Raw genomic sequence first — 18,645 nt, 5'->3', positions numbered from 1 at the left:
ACAGTCGGGTCCGGCACAAGGCAAAATAGGCTTAAATCATGCAATTTGCTCTACGCTACAATTGGCAGCATTTTTATCAGCATATTTGCTGTGCTACGCATAACCTGGCTGATAAGAGATACATTTTTTTTACGTACTTTAGTTTCGTAGCTAGAAGAAGGATACGCACGAGTCGCGCACGGCTGGAAACATTATTAAATATATATAAATATATATATATTTTTTTTGTTAGTGTGCGAACAAATATTTTGTTTAATTTTGGAATTAATTAGATTAATTTATTTGCTTTTATCAAAAACACGACCGTTGAACAGATGTACAGCAAAGCTCATTAAGCACTACCATTTAATTAATAATTTTTAATTTTTGTTTATTTATTAATTTGATTTATTTATTGGTTATGCTATTAGTTATTGCTGCTTGGAGTTTGAAGCCAGTTTTTGTTTAGTTGTGCTGCGTGTCTGTGTGTGTTAACGAAATGAGGAAAGATTGTCTACTGAATTTGCAAAAAACTTGGCCCGAACCAAAAGCCAAACGAACTCAGTCGAGGCGCAGCCACAGTAGAGCCAGAGCTTTGCAGCTGCTGCTTCTGCTGCTGCTTCACGGACAACGTTGCGTATGTGTGTTGTGTGCCAAGTGCGTGTGTCAGTGTTGTACAGTAGTGTTGGGCAGTGCGCGCGCAAATTGCCAAACGATTGCACACAACAGGCAAATGGCAATGTCGCCCACAACAGCTGAGCAGGCGACCAGCTGCTCAAAGAGACAAAGCGAGAGAGCGACAAGAAGCGACTGAGAGCGAGAGAGCACGCGCACAATGTCCGGGACAGTTAAAGTGAAAGTATTTTTGTGTTGATTAACAGCCTACCGTGAGCAGCCCCCCTCCCCACTCCCTATACTGAACCCAACCGCCCAGCCACCCACTTACAGGCCACTAGAAAGGTCGCCAATTTCACTGATAATAATTCCAACATTCACGTTGGCAACGCTGTCATTCATGTCGAGCATGCGTATGACAGAGAAAGCAATAAGAGGTATACTCGCTTTCGTTATGCTGCCCACTCAGTGTGCACAGTTGGCCGGAAGTGCCTATTGGTAAGTGGCATTTCCTCAAGCAAACAATTGTTAGCCTAATAAAATACAATTCAAGTCAAGAAAGTAGAGCGCAAAATGTGGCAAATAAATATAATATTTACAGAGATTACTCTTAAGGATTATTTATTAAGTCTTTATAATTTAGTCAAGTGCATAGAAAACTTTTAAATTAAAGAGAAAAAAAAAATTAAAATTAAGTAAGTAGGCACTTTTCTGATAAATAAGTCCAAATACAAAGAAAAGCTCATGATCAACATTTCTTCCAGCTTGACAATTGGTTAAGTTTTTTTTTTAAATTAGTTAAACATTAACACATTTAAAAACAATTCTTAATATTGTTGACGATCTTTCTTTTGGATACTAAAGTGAAAATTGAAAGAACGTTTGCTTTTAGTAAAAAAAGCAGTTTGATTCGATTGACTTTTTATATAATTAAGCTTCTAATTAAACTCGACTCAACCAACCAAGTGATTCAAACGTGACAAAATTATGATTTGATGTTATAGAAAAAAGACAGCGCGTTATCTGAGTAGTTCCATTGCTTACATGTCGATTTGCACGCCGAATTCGAAGCCAGCTGCTGCAATCCAAAACCGAATAGAATCGACTCTAATGATGTGGCTATAAAAACCAAGAGCTAGCCACAAATGTGCAACAGTCAGCAAAACTTGGGAATATGTGGAAGCAGCAGACTCTGAGCATTATCATCAATACATTGTTGGCCCTGGGCCAAGCTCTGCCAGTGGATGTACCACGCTACAATCAGCTGGGGTAAGTGCAAAAGAAACAAATGCATATACACCATTCAAAATGGTTAAATAAGAGGGTACATTTCATTAATGCGACGGTATATCTTAGGCAGAAGCAGGCCCCCTATATGTATTTTTGATCCGTCCACCATTGGAAAATTTAACGCCATTTTTGTCAGGTTCTTTTACAACCTGAACAGACTAAAAAACATTATCCCCATTAAATGCTCCCCAGTTGCCACAAAATATGACTTCATCTTTAAGCTTTGTCACTTTCATCAGACAGAAAGCAACAAAGTTTAAAAAGAATGAAATTCAGTCAAATAGAATGGAGAAGTATAAAGGCACAAATTACAAATATATGTTCTAGCCTGACTGTAGCCTATCTCATAGTCGGGCACTGTCGACTTGAGCTCTCTCGCATGTTTGGCTAGAATTTAAAAAAATTCTACTCTCTATTAATCCAGGTACAAGCAGCCACAATTGAGCAACTCAAGTGGCTACAACAACTTGGTCCCCACCACTGATCGACTGGGCGTTACAGCGACCACGCCCACACCACAATTTGAATATGCACTGCTGGGTCAGGACCCGGAGGATCAGCACTGGTATCGGGTTAGTCTTACCCCAACGGGTCAGAAGTCTGGCTATCGTGCCCAGTTTGCAACACGAAAATCGCCGCCGTACGATGCACAGCAGGCACACAAGCACGACAAGACCATCAAGGAGCTGCTCAACTTCCTGGAAAAATCCGAAGAGCATAATCTGCTGAAGGTCTATGGGCAGCTGCTGGCCAGCGAGGACTACAACGATCAGGATGGCAAAAGCAAGCGCAATGTAGATAAAATTGAAATTGAATTGGATAACGATCTGGATGTAAGAAATCTGAAAACCGATCCGAATCGACCGCTGTTTCTAGTAGGCGAGCTGCAAGGAAATGCGCCAGGCAACAGCCAAAATGCCAGTGATTCGTCAATGGTTAAGAATTTTGTTTACTTTATAAAGGGTTTGAAATGAGAACGTTGAATAATTATATTAATGCTGGCATTTCAAAGCGCTACAGGCTGCAGCATTATAAAACAATTTAAATATAATAAAAGTTTACTCAATGCACGATATATATATCTTTAAGGATTTATTATTATCTCCATTTATTACCTGCAGAGGAAGTTCGCAGGAAACACACTTTAATCAAAGTAAACCAATTATTTGTATAACTAACTTTACCTCAAGTGCAGTTAATCAGCTTCAAGTTAACACACAATATATGTATAAATATTTAAAATTTAAATCTTAATGCAATATACATTCAGGTGCTGCACAAGTCAAAGAATTAGTTATTTATCAATAAATCTTGTATTAAACATATATTATTCAAGACATTAAAAATACTTCGACTTTAGATGCATTTTTATTTTAAATATGCTTTTATTTAAGTTGGCGCATAATTAGATAAATATTTTTTAAGTTTTGCCCTATCAATTCAATGCGCTTTTACCTTATGATACCTATACTCACCACACGAATTTCTCTTATACTACTCAATATTCTAGCTCTTATACAAAAATATATTATAATATGGGCTCTGATAAGCGCTAATGTCAAACAAAAAATGTGGTGCGTGTGTGTGTGTGTGCGAAAGAGAGTGCATATGTTTGTGTGTGACCCAGTTCTTTGAACACTTGCTGCTCCAATTGCAAGCATTCGCAAGTTGAAAAAAGAAAACTTTGACCAAATGAAAAAAATATATATATATATATATATACATATATGCAAAAATTAAAAATAGAAAAACTTGAATTTGAGTTGATCTATTTTGTAATTTTATTTAGGTATTGTGCTGCTGCAATTGGAGTATTTGCGAATCCTCGCGATTGGCACGCTCCAGTTTATCATTGCTTAGCTCATAGGCCGGCCGATAGATCAGCTTACCCAATTGCTTATCATAGACCAGCAGGCTGGGATTCGTTCGTGTGTTGCTTCGTTCCCCGAGCGATGTGTAGCCCTGATCATAGAGACTGCAATAGGGCAACTGTTGGCTACGCAGATAATCCCAAATATCATGATAGCTCCACTCCAGCAATGGAAAGATTCGCATCAGCGGCGGCCAATCTCTGTCGCAGGGCGTCAACTCCGACAGCTCTGCGCAGCCGGGATCGCTGCGTCGGCAGCCCAGGAAGACGGCACGCACCTGCGGCTGCTCGGCCAGCGCCTGCTCAATGGCCAGCTTCAGTACGCCATCATAGCGCCGCAGATCCATAGAATAACGCTGCGTGCATATGTCTATGAACTGCTCCACCTCCTCGAAGGGATCAAAGGATTTGAAGCATACGGCGCGCAGGGGCTTCAAAGCATCACGATGCTTTGTCAGCACATCCAGCAGTACCGTGCAGTCCTTGCCGCCATTGAAGCACAACATCAGCTCCTCCGGCCCGTACAAACTGTTGGCACGCTTAATAATTGACTCAGCCTGCTGCAGCTTGGTCGCAAAATGAGTGTTCCCTCTGCTCTTCGATTCATCCGTAGCCTTACAATAACAACTGCGCTTCATTCTCACCGAATGTTGCCACATTCTTAGCCAATTTTGTTGCTGTGATATCATGGCGTCCGCTTCTTTGGAATGATAAAATTTATCCTTTACTGTAATATTGGCTGTTTCTAAAATGTAAATATTTTGAAACCTCAGCTGTGACAAATTCTGACTTTTATATATTACACGAAAAAACGTTGAAAAAAACTATAGAAAAGCGCGACAAATATTCAAACTCTTACCAATGCTTTATCTTAATATCTTTATATCTAAAGCTGATTTTGGCTAATTTTCAGTTTTTATTATATTTGTTGAGGTCTAAACCTGGAGCCAGCTAACAAAATATTTTAGTATCTAATCTTCGTATTACCATTGTCAAGCCCAAACAAATTTCCTTTTAAGATGCTTTATTTAAGCAGGGTATAGAAGACAGCCAAACCAATTAACATCCTAATGTTACAGTATTTTTACACAAATCAATTCTCAGCCAATTATATACAAAATCTGTATATAATATAGTAATGAGATCCTGTTTATTGTTCTTATAGCTAAAGAGCATAATGAAGCTTATAATAACTAGGGTACATTAAGGTTTCTTTTAACACTGAAATAGTTTTTTATGCGAACTTCTTTAACTCATCAATTAGCATAGAAACACACAGAAACAACACGTGGGATTATGCGGAACAATAATACATATGTACTTAATGGGTATGCCTTATCTGAGATGGTATCAAAGGGTATATAATATGGGAAATAAATGTATAAATAAATAGTTAACAAACTATTTTACGGATCTTATACTTTTATTAATTATTATTAATTATTATGTTTGTTCTCATGTTTTGAACTTAAGTGCAAAACATTAATTAATTTTAGTTAATTATTATTATTATTCTTAAAGGGAGCTATGATAAAGTTCCGTGGAATCTACCTGCAGATCCGGCGAGTTCATCGTTAGGGTTTCAACCCAATTTTTACAAACAAAAATCAATCAACTTTTAGTAACTTTAAGTAAAAAACAAAAAAAAAAAACAATGCTTAGCATAGCTTTAACTGAAAATATTTTCTTAAAAATTTCGTAATGCAGATTTTAAAAAATAACCAACAATATTTAGCGGAAATAGAAAAAAATTTATAAGTCATATATAAAAAATGCGAATAGTTGCTTTTCGGGCATTATACAAGAAAAAAAACGCTGAGTTGTTCAAAACAGCGCGACTTCAAACTTGGTCAATGCTTGTCGCTGCATTTCTTTGACACCACCCGTGGGCTCTATATAAACCCACTTGGTTGCTGCACTCAACATCGCAGTTCGCTTTTAGCCAAGTTCAGCCAACAATCAACATGAAATTCATTGTGCTCGCCGCCCTTGCCTGCCTGTTGGCCGCATCCGTTGTTGCCGACAAGGAGGAGAAGATGCTGGGATCTGCTTATGGTGGTGGTGGCTATGGCCAACCTGCTGCTGCGCCTGCTGCACCATCTTATTCGGCACCGGCTGCACCATCTTATGCCGCACCTGCTGCACCATCCTACTCCGCGCCAGCACCAGTCTCTATACCGGCACCGCCGTGCCCCAAGAACTACCTGTTCAGCTGCCAGCCTAACTTGGCCCCAGTGCCGTGCAGCGCCCCAGCGCCCAGCTATGGATCTGCCGGTGCCTACTCCCACTACGCGCCGGTCTTTTCGTCCCGCCCAATGTATTAGTAATGGGAGGATTACAAAACATTTATCCGGACATTTATGAAAACAACACAATAAATTAATACGATTTGATAACAGAAATTTACACACGTTTTTGGAAATTGGGCAATGTGTTTTTTGGGCTGATTTTAAAATATTCATTCAGTAATCAAAAATCAGATTGTATACAAAATCAGAATTGCAGTATTTATACCATGAAACCATTGAATTCAAATAGTTTAAAATATAAGGATATACCGAAGTAGTTTTGTTAGTTTTTATGAAAAATATTATTTAAATCATTCTAAATCTTATTTTTATACCCTTGCAGATGGTATTATAATTTTGTCGTGAAATGTGTAACGTATAGAAGGAGACATCTCCGACCCCACAAAGTATATATATTCTTGATCAGCATCAACCGCCGAGTCGATAGAGCCATGTCCGTCTGTCTGTCTGTCTGTTTCTATGCGAACTAGTCTCTCAGTTTTAAAGCTATCTTAACGAAATTTTGCAGAAGTCCCTCTTTCTGTTGCACGCAGCACATATGTGAAAATCAGCTGGATCGGACCACTATATCATATAGCTGCCATAGGAACGATCGGTCGAAAATTAAGTTGTATGAAAAAACATTTTGTTTATCAAGATATCTTGCCCAAACTCGGCATTAACTATTGTCCCTGTGCTTCTTAGATACGGGCAAAGCACTATAAGCATTATGAAAAGGTTGGGTCTGCAAGGGTATTAGATCTTCGGCGTGCCGAAGATAGCCTTTCTTTCTCGTTAACCTATGTCTTATATAATATGTTATTAGTATCTGATCGCGAAATATTTGTATAGGATTCACATATTAGGCAAAGCGAATTTCATAACGAAATTCGAATACTCTCAAATTTTATTGTTGAAAGTAATATATATAATTTACTCCTATGCAATAAGATTATTTATGGAATATGGAAGAATTCTACCTAGTTTCTAAATAAAATATAAATTACTGCAACTGAATTTCTGAAAAACTTTAAAACTAAGATTTAGGTAATTTTTTTTTTATAAAATATCCATTTATTGTCAACTTTAACAAGCCGATTTGCCGATTCACAATAGAATAATTTATTTTAGTTAAATTATCATTGTCTATATATATATTTGTAAAAACATTAACAAATTTTATGGCTTAAATGTATTATAAATTCAATTGCTGCGCAAAACAGCAGAAGCACATGGTCTCATATCATATTATATACATATATCTCAGGGGGTAGTTTGATTGGATCGTCGAATGTGGAGTACGAATTGAAATGATAAAAGAACGTGGAATAGACGTGAAAATGAAACGTGAAATATTAAAAATAGTCAATACTAAAGTAATTCAAACCGAATGTAAACTAAACGGACAATTTTTCGAACGTTGTTGAAAAATTGCTGTTAGCTTTCGCTTAGTCGAGTTCGTCCTGGACATCGTCAAAGAAACGCGCCGCCTGCAGCTGTTTACGTATGGCGCCCACTTGGGTTAATATTTTGGGTGACGAAGTGGTCAAGGTAAACTTTTGCACGGCGGGCACCTGGCAAAGATTGGAAATGATTAATCTATTTGTTATTCGCATAATTACACTTTGTACTACACACCTCCCAGCGCTTCTTGAGATTATCCATTTTCTGCTGACGATTTCCGTCCAACGTTGTGGCCGTCTCCTTGCGCGTCATTTTTGGCATTTCTCGTAGCAGCGGCATGGATAGATTCTGTGTGAGCGCCTCATGCAGCACCACATCGCGACGACCCAAGGATTGGGGCGTTGTCTGTGTGCCACGATGGCGAGATTCGCTTTTACTGCGCATATGTTGCTGTTTGGCAGCTAAATCGCCATAATTCTTGAGATAACGTGACAGCCGCTGATCTGTTTGGCGACGCACACGCTCCATGGCCTGCTCATCGGCACTGTCGAGTTCGAAACTATTGTTAGCGCTGCCAGAGACGGTGGGCAGCTGATCTAGCAGCATTGGCTTAACGGGCGTGGCCTTATGATCCGCATGGTGCACCGAGTTAGACGCAATATAAAAAGAATATGGTGGCGGCGTGGTATTAGACAAATTTGAGGCATTGTTTTCTGCCGCCGGAGTTGGCATCGCATAATTAACATCCAGAACACGAAAGGCATCCTCCGATTGCGGATCACAATCCTGCTGCTCGTTAATGTGCGTACGTTCGGCATCACGCCCACATGCAATCTCGTCCAGGCAAAAGGAGCACAGATTACGACGACAGCTCATGCAGACATTACGCTCCCCCTGGCAGGCGCGGCACACATCGCTCTTGACCAGACACTGGCTGCACAAGGCATACAGGCGCTCGCATTTGAGACAGACCAGCGCATAGCTATTCTGACAATCGTGATCCACTGCATCCGCGGCATCTGACTCTACCTCTCCAGCAGCTGTCTGCTCGCTGCTCTGCTGCTTCATTTTAAGTGCCAATTTGCGCTGACAGCGTAGACAGCAGCTCTCGTAGCTCTTTAACGGCTCATCGCACAGCGGACAGATCTTCTCGCACAAATGGAAACATTCGCGCTCAATTTTTGCCATTTGCGGCAGCTCGAAGTCCAGTTCCACGCCGGCCGGCAACGGCTTACCACGTCGATACTCATGCCTTGCCGAATTACTGAAGTATTTGTAAACCTTATTGGTGTTTGTGTTGTTGTTATCGTTGCTGATATTGTCGTTGTTATTGTTGTTGCTGTTGTTGTTGTTACTGCCTTTTACATCCTTTGCTGCAGCCAGATTATTGCGCTCCTTTGAGCGCAACAGCTGCGCATCCTGCTCCAGCTTGGCCAGCAGTTTCTCGCGCATCAAACGATTCTGTTCCGTCTCGATGCGTGCCTGTTGAAGCGTTTCATAAGCGTTTTTTTTTTTTAATTTAAAAAATATCACATTTGTATATATCACACACACTTGCACACTTAGGCATTTCAAAAGCATTGAGAAAAAATGATATTAAGGCCAAATCAAGCGCGAAATAAAAAAAATAAAAAGAAAAACCAAAAGACGTTTTCCGAATTTAGTTTTCCAATTGAATAATGATAGAAATGTGGGAGTAAAAATTGGAATCAATGCGGAAATGAAAATGAATAATATGGAATAACTGATTTTGGACATTAAAGCTCAAGGGGAAGTGACAATGGAATAAAAAAATAAGTGGAATATTGGAAGAAAAAAGCTTTTGAGGGAATGTGATTAATGGAACATGGGAAACTAATGAGAGCCTTAGACTCGGATTTGGATGTTTAATAGAATTATATGTAAGGAACTGAAACTAGTTGGAACCTGGACAATATAAATCTCTCAAATGATACAGCATAGAATGAAACGGAGCATTGGGAGCTAATTGATAATAATGCCTTTGATATTGGTTTTAAAAAACATGTGAAAAGTAGTAAACGTGGAAATGCTTTGAAATAAATTGGATTAGATCTTTGGATTAGAGTATAAGAATATTATAAAGTATGAATGAATAGAATGAAAATGAGTTATTGAAATTAAAAACGGTATGTTAGGATTGGACTACGTGAAAATTGAAAGGAGCATGAGGAAAATGTAGGGTTTTCAGTAATATTAAAGTATATATACATTAACCAAAAATAATAACAAAGAGACAAAGATTAAAATTAAGAACCAAAACACATGTAGCAGATGTAGATATATTTTTACCGTCATTGAAAAATTTACAATTGCCCAATTATTAAAAAAGTTGAACAACTCTTAAAAAAGCAAATGTACAAAAGCAAAACTAGCGAAAGAGATAAAGACAAGTAACTAGATATGAATTTGAGAATATAAAAATGAACGATCAAATTATGAAACAGATTAATATGCCTAACACTAGTTGTGTGTGTTTTGATGATTTTTAAATGGATATTATGAATTTGCACTTACCTTTTCCGCGCGTTGACGCTGTTTTTCCAACTGCTCCTCTAAGTGTATGGTCTTTAGCTGTGCCTCCAGGCGCCTATACAAGAAAATTTTAAATATTTTAGGCACATCTAGATAAATCCTTTAGCCAACACTCACCTGGTCAGGATCTCCTCCTGTCGTCGTTCTTTTTCGCGTAGGATTTCTATGGAGCGACGCTTCTCCTCGATCTGTTGCATCAAGTCCCTTTGATAGTCCTTTTTGCGCGCCGTTTCCAGTTCAGCGCTGCGCATATTGCGCTCATTGATGCCATCACCGCTAACAATATTGGAGAGCTCTACATGTCCCAAATCCTGGAGCAGCTGCTGGCGATTAGTGGCCGGCCGTATTTTCGGGGGCACATAATTGGGATTATTATTTACAATTAACTCTAGATCAGTCTTATCCGTTCTGCTATGGGATGTGCTTGTGCTTGATTGACTGGAGCGCGCGGTTTGCTGCTGCTCCTCTACCGGTACCGGCGATGGCTTCAGGTGACGTCGTTGCTTTGCCAACGGCGGATGCAGCATCTACAGCCAAATAAAGTAATGCAATTATTCACCAGGTTATAAATTTCACACTGATTGCCATAACGAATGCCGATATGGTTCAGGGTTCATGGTTCATGACACTTACCTGGTGCTTGAGAAAGTTCTGCTGATTCTCGCGCTGACGCTCACGCAAATAATTTTGACGTTTCTGATTTTCATTGTTAAAGCCGGGAAAATACGAATAAAATGTGTCCGTAACCCATTGCTCCATATCATCCTATGAGAAAGAAAGAGAGAACACTCTGAGTAAGTATTTAGATTTTGGTCGAGTGTTATTTTATTCGTGTCGTAGGGTTTTGGCGACACTAACCACAAGCAGGAAGCTCGTATACATTTTGTACGCTGGCAGTGCGTGGGCTGTGGCAGGGACTGGGGTGAGCCTGAGAAGGCAAATTATTTCCCCGAAGTTGTTTTTTCTCTTTTGGGGTCAGCCTATTGCTTATAAACTGCGACTGGAGTTGCTCCAGCAAAGGCAACACATTGCCTACTGCCACATTTGCCACATCATTTTTATGCTGGCGACGCTGACGTCGACGTTGAAAATCGCGTGCGACGCTGGCATCAACATTTTTTATAGAAAACAGGTAAGACTTCAAAAATTAATATTGGTTGACTTTCATAATATCCTTTATAAAATATATTCAGTAATTCAAACCAGTAAAAAGAGTCTGATAGCCCCGAAGCGCAAGACAAAGACACTCGCGTAAATCTATCAAAACATAATCGAGATCAAGTCAAGTAACGGAGGCAAGAAAAGGACGTAATTGAAAATACTAAGAATAATATAAAAAAATATGAAAGTAGAGGAAAATTAAATAGAAAAAGAGATACAATTGAAGAATTGGGAGAGCAAAGGCACAAAGCAAACAAGGATAATTTAAAGATTGAAATATCGAATCAAAGGGAAAAACACAAAATTAGAGAGATATAGGACTTGAGTTTCTACTTGCTTCTGAGACCAATCGTACAGAGTATCATAACACAAAGAGCATTTTGAACATGGTCGGGGCAAGACCAACAACAATAGCTGCGTCGTCGACGCAAGCCAAAGACGTTTTCGAAGGCAGTTTATCAACAAGGGCCAGCTGTTCCGAGCTGTTCAATGCCCAGACTCGTATTGCTGTCGGGGCCCTGAGCGGTAGCGAGTTGTACAATTTATTAGCTGCATGCATTTCAGTCGACTAGCTGCTGATGTTCGCCTCAATTAAAGTACATTTTAATAATTTCATCACTTGACAGCGACGAGTTCTGCCAGATGATTAAATACTTTGGCTCTTAGCATAATTAAAGGCTAATTTGCAGTAAGTATTTCTTTTACACAAATACTCGACTGCCACCTATTAGTAGTAGTCTGGCCTCCGTCAAAACTCTACAAATAATTTGCATACTCTAGCACTTTGTTATTCAGGTCAAGGAAACTATCAACGAAAATGTATAGTATAAATATGAAGAGAAGCTAAAGGAATGCTATGCGAATTGGTGGATGTATATAAATAAATAGTTTATGCGTCTCGCCTTTGGTTGAGCATGGACAATTTTATTGTACATTCAGGTGCGACGATAAAAAAAAATTTGGCCCCGTCACAGTGGCGCAGAGTGCGAAATATTTTATTTTATAATCTTATTTAAATATATATTTTGAAAAATTTTTAAATCAATTAAGAGACCTATAAAATAATTTACTACATGTAATTGAAAGGACTATATAAGAGGGAATTGCACAAAAGTTTCTAAATTTAAATTCCTGCCCTTAACCAACTACTAATCGACTTTACTTCTAATTGTATTTATAAGTTATTGAACATTTAAGTCCTAAAACACTAAATAAGTCGAGTATTCCAACAACAATATTGTAGATGCTTTAACCTAAAAAAAAAAAAGGTTGAACTAAATTTACTGGCTATTTTACCATTGTGTTGGGTTTGATCATAATTTTACTACGTCCATTCATTAGGGGCACCTCTTGCGTGTCCCGTTCGAATTAGGTTAACTAAGTGGTAAACTCGTTTTCGTGTGCGCGAAAAGTGCGAAAGCTAATGAAAATGCGTGTAAAAGCGCAGCGGGTGGATAATGTCTAACAAGAAGCCGCGCATTAGTATCTAGGGGCCATTTATGCATCATAAGTTCAAGGCCATTCAATGGTGTTTTGAACAAGTGGAACTGAAAATTATATGTATGCACTTCACCCCAAAAGCTTTTAGTGTCACGCTTTTCAAATTATTTTTAACGGCTCATTAGGCTGACCCAGCGACAAAAATCTAAACCGAAAGTCCACTAATAATACCCAGTTGTAAAGGCTACACAATGCTGACCAATTAATTAGAGACTTTGATATAACTGACCTTGTTTAAGTCGCGTCCTTTTTCTTCCATTTCTTTTCCTTGGCTAATGACTTAAGTGGCCCGACTAAAAGGGTCTACAAAACTATTGACGCGGTTAGGTCAGCTCATCAATCATCCACACATACAAAATTGACATTAGCTATTGAGAAAGAAACGCTTCCGCGGAAATGACCAGGCACTAAACACCATTTAGACCCGCAGCCTGCAACCCAAAGCTTCGACAAAAATGGCACAATGCACTTTGTGGACGGAAATTGCATGACCAACGCTTTCAGTTTTCATGCACTAGCCATAAAACTAAACAGCTTAAGAGTTGCTAAAAAAAATGCAAACAAGTTGAGCTAAAAAAAAAACTATAAAGTTGAAAAAACATACATTGCTAAAATATTTAGGCAAAAGAAAGGGCGAAACAATTATAAATACCTTAATTCTACCCTTTTTTGGTATATTCTACAGTTTTGATCATTAATTAGGCACATAATATTACGTGCCATATAAAAAAAAATGTACGGAAAATAAATCCAAAATAGGTAAGTAAGCAGATAAGGAAAATCATTTCCGTATAGAACGTTTTTAAAATAATATACTTCTATATTATAAGGGTATTTGATGGCAGGTGTTAGAAAAATTTAACATTATTTTTCTAATATGCCTATCCTTAGGTGACTAAGAAATAATTATTGAAGGAATAACTTCACTTAAATATGCACTTTATGTTTGGAAAGAGTATGCAATTCTAGAGTTAAACTACATTTAAAAACGCAGCAATTTTTTCAGTCATGTCAATTTGTTTGCTTGCATTTTCTTTTCCTCTTTTTGGTTTCTTACCACCGGCATTTTGCATAGTTTACACACAGTAAAATTTGCGTCGTCACGAGTTTTAATTTTAGCTTCGCGTTGCTTTAATTAAACAATTTATATATATATTTTTTCTATTTTTCCCTTTTGCACACAATTAAAATTTGGACAATTTGTCCAGCCCCACCAGCTGCTCACCTATATAGCTAACTTTTGTTATTATTTGTTATTTCAATCGCATGAGTTTTATTTGCATAACAACTTTACAAGTTCAGGCCAAAACAAAGGCAACAAACGCAACAGACGAGCTTCAAATTACAACTGAACAGCGCAAGCTAAATTCATTAGCCGACTCAACACCAACACACAGCTACAATGCCAACTGGAGCACGAAGAACAACCACAACAACAATAAAAATAGCAAAAGTAACAATAGAATTAATAAAGTAAAGGGCATTAAAAATGCCTGTGACCGAGCGAATGGAGGGCAATGCTCTTCAAAGTTAGAAACGCACACGACAGTATTAATTAATAATTTAAATTACCGCATTGTTAAATAAAATTTAAACAGCTCCTTTAGCCAAGTGGGTCCTGTTGCCTGATATGCCCGTTTGTAGAGTACACCAGCTGCAATTATTGATAACATGCACGTTATAAACGCAAACAAAGCATACAAAATTGAAAAAGTGAATTGTGAAAAGCGAAAGCATCTACACATCTATTCATTTTCTAATTGAAACTAGCAAAAAGTAGTAAGCTGAGAGTGTTTAACTGTTACATACCCTATAAATAATTTCTTGGACAAATGTGAACTCAGTCTACCAATGCTATACGGAACCCAAGACGACAAACTATTCAATAGCTTTGCTAAACAGCAAGAAATTAGAAAAGAAAACCTGGATTGAAGCTAGATATTTATCGAATAACGGAAAACGATTGGAACTATAGATCGTTGGATAGAGACAACGCGTTCTATAGTTAGAGCTACATTGCAACTTTGAATACACTTGCTTTTATGCTCTGCGACAATGCTCATAAACAAACAAATTTATATTTATCGACTTCCAGAAAGTAGGCAAAAAGTTATGGATAATTTATAAAAAATTAAAAGACGAATTGAACCTGTACAATAAATTTGAAGAAAATTTCTATAATTTTCTAATTGACTAAATTAAAAAAAAAAAGAAAACACTCACAATTCGGGAAAAGATAAACTCGTAACACTTTGAAAAGCCGTTGACAACTAAATTTAAGTTTTGCGGCAGCTGCTCGGCCAAAGCGCATCGGCTCAACGAGCCGTAAAAAATTCGCGTAGTTGTGGATAATCTTACGAGCATTTTTTTGGGCGTTGTGCCAATCAAGCGTGAACAACCAAAATTGGCAAGATTTTGGGCGCCACTCCTCCTACCCACTTACCCCTCCAGTACGACGACCAATTGGCAAACGATTCTCGCTTTGCGGCCGCTCGCTTTCCAAATTACGCTGCGACGCATTAGGCGATTTGTATTGTCGCGCGCTGCCAATAAGCAATTCGCGTTGATTCACAAATTCCTTGGCCGACTTCACTAGCGATGCGATAGATGGGCTTCCCTCCTGCTGCTCCTGCGACTCCGACTCGGCCTCTGCCTGCGCCTCGCTCAGCTCCAGTTGCTGCTCAGAGTTTTGGCTTGTGGTTGCTAAGGTAGAGTTAGAGGCATTTGCGGGTTCATTGCACTTGCTGCTTGTGTTGGCCATGCGATGACATTGCCCTGGCTTATAACCCTCCATTTGCATTAAAAAGGCGGCAGGACAACTGGTTGGTGCATTGTTTTTGTTAGTATTGTTTTCAAGGGTTTTGATAGCCGCGCTCAGGCGATGGCGATCGTGCTCCAGCTGCTTGCGTTCCAGTGATAAGAATGGCTGCAGATCCATGTTGGATATGTAAACTATAGACATTGAAGATAATACTAAATATATTACTTTAAAAGAACCCAACAAACTCACTGTAATTGAAAATGCATCTCAGAAATTGTGCGCAAATGTTAAATTACACATTTGCCAGCTAACTTTTAGCCTTTTGATAGTCACTTTACAAAAAATTTGCGTATGTCACATTATTAACTTTAATGTCAGACAATAGCATATTGAAGAAATCCTTATCACTTGATATTTTGTTAAGTGTCTCCTGATTTGTTATTTATTAAATTATTTTTAGCGGATTTCACGCCACAGGTCTGTTGCCTGGGAAGCAAAGCATTTCAGCACTGACTGCAGCGTAATAAAACTAAAATGATTTACATATTTTTTCGCACACAATTCGCGATAATTAGCTACCATTCGGTCAATTAAAGCAGATGCTCAAATTATTGACTTATTACACTACCCCGTGCCTTTTTTAATATTAAAAAACACACACTTGAGACAATAATTTCGAAATTGTTAAATTTTCTGCGCGCTTGACTGTGATGGCATTCGCTGCAATGAGGGGTGCGCAGTGCGCACAGAGCGTCGCGACCCAGTGTTGAGAAACAACAGCATGTAGCAGCCCTGTGTTGCAGCCCTGCAAACTTAAATTTTATAATATTCAAAATAGAATTCAAATTAAAGCAGGCTGATATTACCTGCCAAATACTTAAGAATCTATAACAAACGTAAATTCTGAATTATATGTAGATACCAGTCTTACAGATTTTCAGGTGAGTTAAATAAAAAAAAATTGAATAAACCAAACTCGCAAAAACTAAATATAGCATTAATAAACGAGCACGCCAGATATGTCTGAAAAGAATGGGCAGACCAAATCGCTCGAAGCAAAGTTACCCTGGTACTACAATGTATACAATACCATCAAGGATACGCCCATTAATCTGACGCTGCTTCTCGTCTCGGCCTTTGTTTTCTATAAAGTGGTTAACATTACCCGCCAACGGCGTAATCTTAATCGTATCCGGACTTTCTTTGGCTACGACAAAGGCAATCAGATATCGCAGCTACCGCCGCTGCATCGTGATTTTACCGTTAAAGAGTTACTCGAATATAATGGCACTCAAGAAGATGGACGTATTCTGGTAGCGGTCAATTTTAATGTATATGATGTGTCCTGTGCCAAGCACTTTTATGGCGAGGGTGGCACATACCCTCAGTATGCAGGCTGTGATATATCGCGCAGTCTAATTAACTTTTCAGCGGAGCGAAATGACTGTCTGGACTTTGATGATCTTAGCGATTTAACTGCAAAGCAGAGGAGCACATTAGTGGAGTGGGATCAACAATATGCTGAAAAATATCCTCTTGTTGGCCATTTAATGCGTGAAGAAGAGCCACCCATAATTGATGCAAACGAAGAGGACAAAAACGCGGAACTTGAGAAATTATTGGAAGAATACAACATGTAACTTATTTAAAAATTTATTGTTACAAACCTCAAATACATGTAAACTGAAAAAAAATTAAAAAGCTGAAGTGAGTACAAAAAAATTGTTTAAATTAGCGCCCAACGCTTGACAACGCCAAAAATGCAACCGTACGCCCAGATAGTTAACCAACACTGGTCATCAGCTGTTCGCTGTGACAGCGCCCGTCAAACAACGCGTCCACTTCCGTTTCTTTTCACTTTTCACCAGCAAGATGAAGTACGTAAAAAATAAATTAATTTATAGAAAATATGAACATCACTGCGCAAAGCCGATTGATTAGTGTTTCAAGCGACAATGGATGTTGTGCATTGGTGTTGTGCTATTATATTTCCTAAGCCTATGCTCAAACAATACGTTTTTATTGCAGAATCGGTTTGTGTGCATTCAGCGGGTATAAGATTTACCCCGGCCATGGCAAGACCATGGTCAAAATCGATGGCAAGGTAATTTAAACAATTTGTATGGTCTGATTAAAAGATTTAATTTGTATGTATGTATATTTGTAGACCTTCACCTTTCTGGACAAGAAGTGCGAGCGCTCCTACCTGATGAAGCGTAATCCCCGTAAGGTTACCTGGACGGTACTTTACCGCCGCAAGCACCGCAAGGGTATTGAGGAGGAGGCCTCCAAGAAACGCACGCGCCGCACACAGAAATTCCAGCGCGCCATTGTTGGCGCCTCGCTGGCCGAGATCATGGCCAAGCGCAACATGAAACCGGAGGTGCGCAAGGCTCAGCGCGACCAGGCCATAAAGGTGGCCAAGGAACAGAAGCGTGCCGTCAAGGCAGCCAAAAAGGCCGCAGCACCAGCACCCGCCAAGAAGTCCGCGCCCAAGCAGAAGGCCACCAAGGTAACGCAGAAGTCTGCGCCTCGCGTCGGTGGCAAGCGATAAACAACAACTAGCTGATCGGTTGCTGCGAAGGGAAGTGAAGTGCTACGGTTTTTATAACAAAAATGATTGAAGAGAAAAAAATTTTAGTGAAAAACTAATTAAAAAACAAAAGCTACAAATGTAAATTTACATTTGTAGCGGTTAAAAAAAATAACGCGTACTTTTGTTTTTGCCAGGTGCGTTTAGCCGTCGGTTAAAAAATGGAACACAAATATAAAAAATGCAAGTTTACGTTCGGTTATTTCGAAGATGTCCAGAGTGTAACCCAACTTGGAGCTTTAATTAATTGAAATTTATATAAACAAAAAAAAATGCCATTTGTGGATATTTCGTAGACCTGTCGATAAAGGTAGATTTTTTCGATTTTGTCTACAGAGTAATAATTTAATTATGTTGACTCTGATCGACGACGGACTATAACTTAGAAACTGGTTTTAAATATGACCAAAATATATTTTCCTTAAATTGTTTAATAATCTCAGCGTTGTATTCGTAGATTACAGTGGCTACACCATTTGTTTGTTGAAGAAAGAAAAATTGTATTTGATAGTGCATTTAATCTTCGGCTTCTCAAGAATAAATGATTTTATTTTTTTTGTATAAGTTTAGCAAACATGTCCGTGCCACTTATCCATTGGATATAAATGAAACACCAGAGTAATGCAAAAAT

General features: G+C 38.6%; 6 protein-coding genes across 6 annotated transcripts; 4 read left to right on the top strand and 2 right to left on the bottom strand.

Moving 5' to 3' along the window:
- Positions 1 to 1,768: 1,768 nt before the first annotated feature.
- LOC115769194 lies at positions 1,769 to 2,867 on the top strand. Its single transcript, XM_030713898.1, has 2 exons — positions 1,769 to 1,863; positions 2,309 to 2,867. Exons 1-2 carry the CDS (start codon positions 1,769 to 1,771, stop codon positions 2,856 to 2,858), a joined length of 645 nt encoding a protein of 214 aa, XP_030569758.1. The 3' UTR covers positions 2,859 to 2,867.
- Positions 2,868 to 3,658: 791 nt separating this feature from the next.
- Positions 3,659 to 4,521, bottom strand: LOC115769205 (FAD synthase). The gene has a single exon (XM_030713912.1). The coding sequence runs from the start codon at positions 4,441 to 4,443 to the stop codon at positions 3,670 to 3,672; it is 774 nt and encodes a 257-aa protein (XP_030569772.1). The 5' UTR covers positions 4,444 to 4,521; the 3' UTR covers positions 3,659 to 3,669.
- Positions 4,522 to 5,527: 1,006 nt separating this feature from the next.
- On the top strand, positions 5,528 to 6,126 carry LOC115769209 (vitelline membrane protein Vm34Ca). Its single transcript, XM_030713917.1, has one exon. The coding sequence runs from the start codon at positions 5,719 to 5,721 to the stop codon at positions 6,076 to 6,078; it is 360 nt and encodes a 119-aa protein (XP_030569777.1). The 5' UTR covers positions 5,528 to 5,718; the 3' UTR covers positions 6,079 to 6,126.
- A 999-nt stretch (positions 6,127 to 7,125) lies between these two features.
- LOC115769197 lies at positions 7,126 to 16,277 on the bottom strand. Its single transcript, XM_030713901.1, has 7 exons — positions 15,671 to 16,277; positions 15,104 to 15,612; positions 10,633 to 10,764; positions 10,117 to 10,526; positions 9,982 to 10,054; positions 7,681 to 8,928; positions 7,126 to 7,616 (listed from the first exon to the last, which is right to left on the bottom strand). Exons 2-7 carry the CDS (start codon positions 15,596 to 15,598, stop codon positions 7,491 to 7,493), a joined length of 2,484 nt encoding a protein of 827 aa, XP_030569761.1. The 5' UTR covers positions 15,599 to 15,612; positions 15,671 to 16,277; the 3' UTR covers positions 7,126 to 7,490.
- A 69-nt stretch (positions 16,278 to 16,346) lies between these two features.
- LOC115769206 (membrane-associated progesterone receptor component 1) lies at positions 16,347 to 17,125 on the top strand. Its single transcript, XM_030713913.1, has 2 exons — positions 16,347 to 16,362; positions 16,431 to 17,125. The coding sequence occupies exon 2, from the start codon at positions 16,441 to 16,443 to the stop codon at positions 17,059 to 17,061; it is 621 nt and encodes a 206-aa protein (XP_030569773.1). The 5' UTR covers positions 16,347 to 16,362; positions 16,431 to 16,440; the 3' UTR covers positions 17,062 to 17,125.
- A 113-nt stretch (positions 17,126 to 17,238) lies between these two features.
- LOC115769207 (60S ribosomal protein L24) lies at positions 17,239 to 18,046 on the top strand. Its single transcript, XM_030713914.1, has 3 exons — positions 17,239 to 17,298; positions 17,450 to 17,525; positions 17,589 to 18,046. The coding sequence occupies exons 1-3, from the start codon at positions 17,294 to 17,296 to the stop codon at positions 17,973 to 17,975; spliced, it is 468 nt and encodes a 155-aa protein (XP_030569774.1). The 5' UTR covers positions 17,239 to 17,293; the 3' UTR covers positions 17,976 to 18,046.
- Positions 18,047 to 18,645: the final 599 nt, after the last annotated feature.

Source organism: Drosophila novamexicana, unplaced genomic scaffold (genome assembly GCF_003285875.2).
Source record: "Drosophila novamexicana strain 15010-1031.04,08,12 unplaced genomic scaffold, DnovRS2.1 tig00004549-arrow-arrow-pilon, whole genome shotgun sequence".
Lineage (NCBI taxonomy): Eukaryota > Metazoa > Arthropoda > Insecta > Diptera > Drosophilidae > Drosophila > Drosophila novamexicana.
Note: the sequence above shows the minus strand (reverse complement) of the source record. Positions and strands in the feature narration are given on the sequence as shown.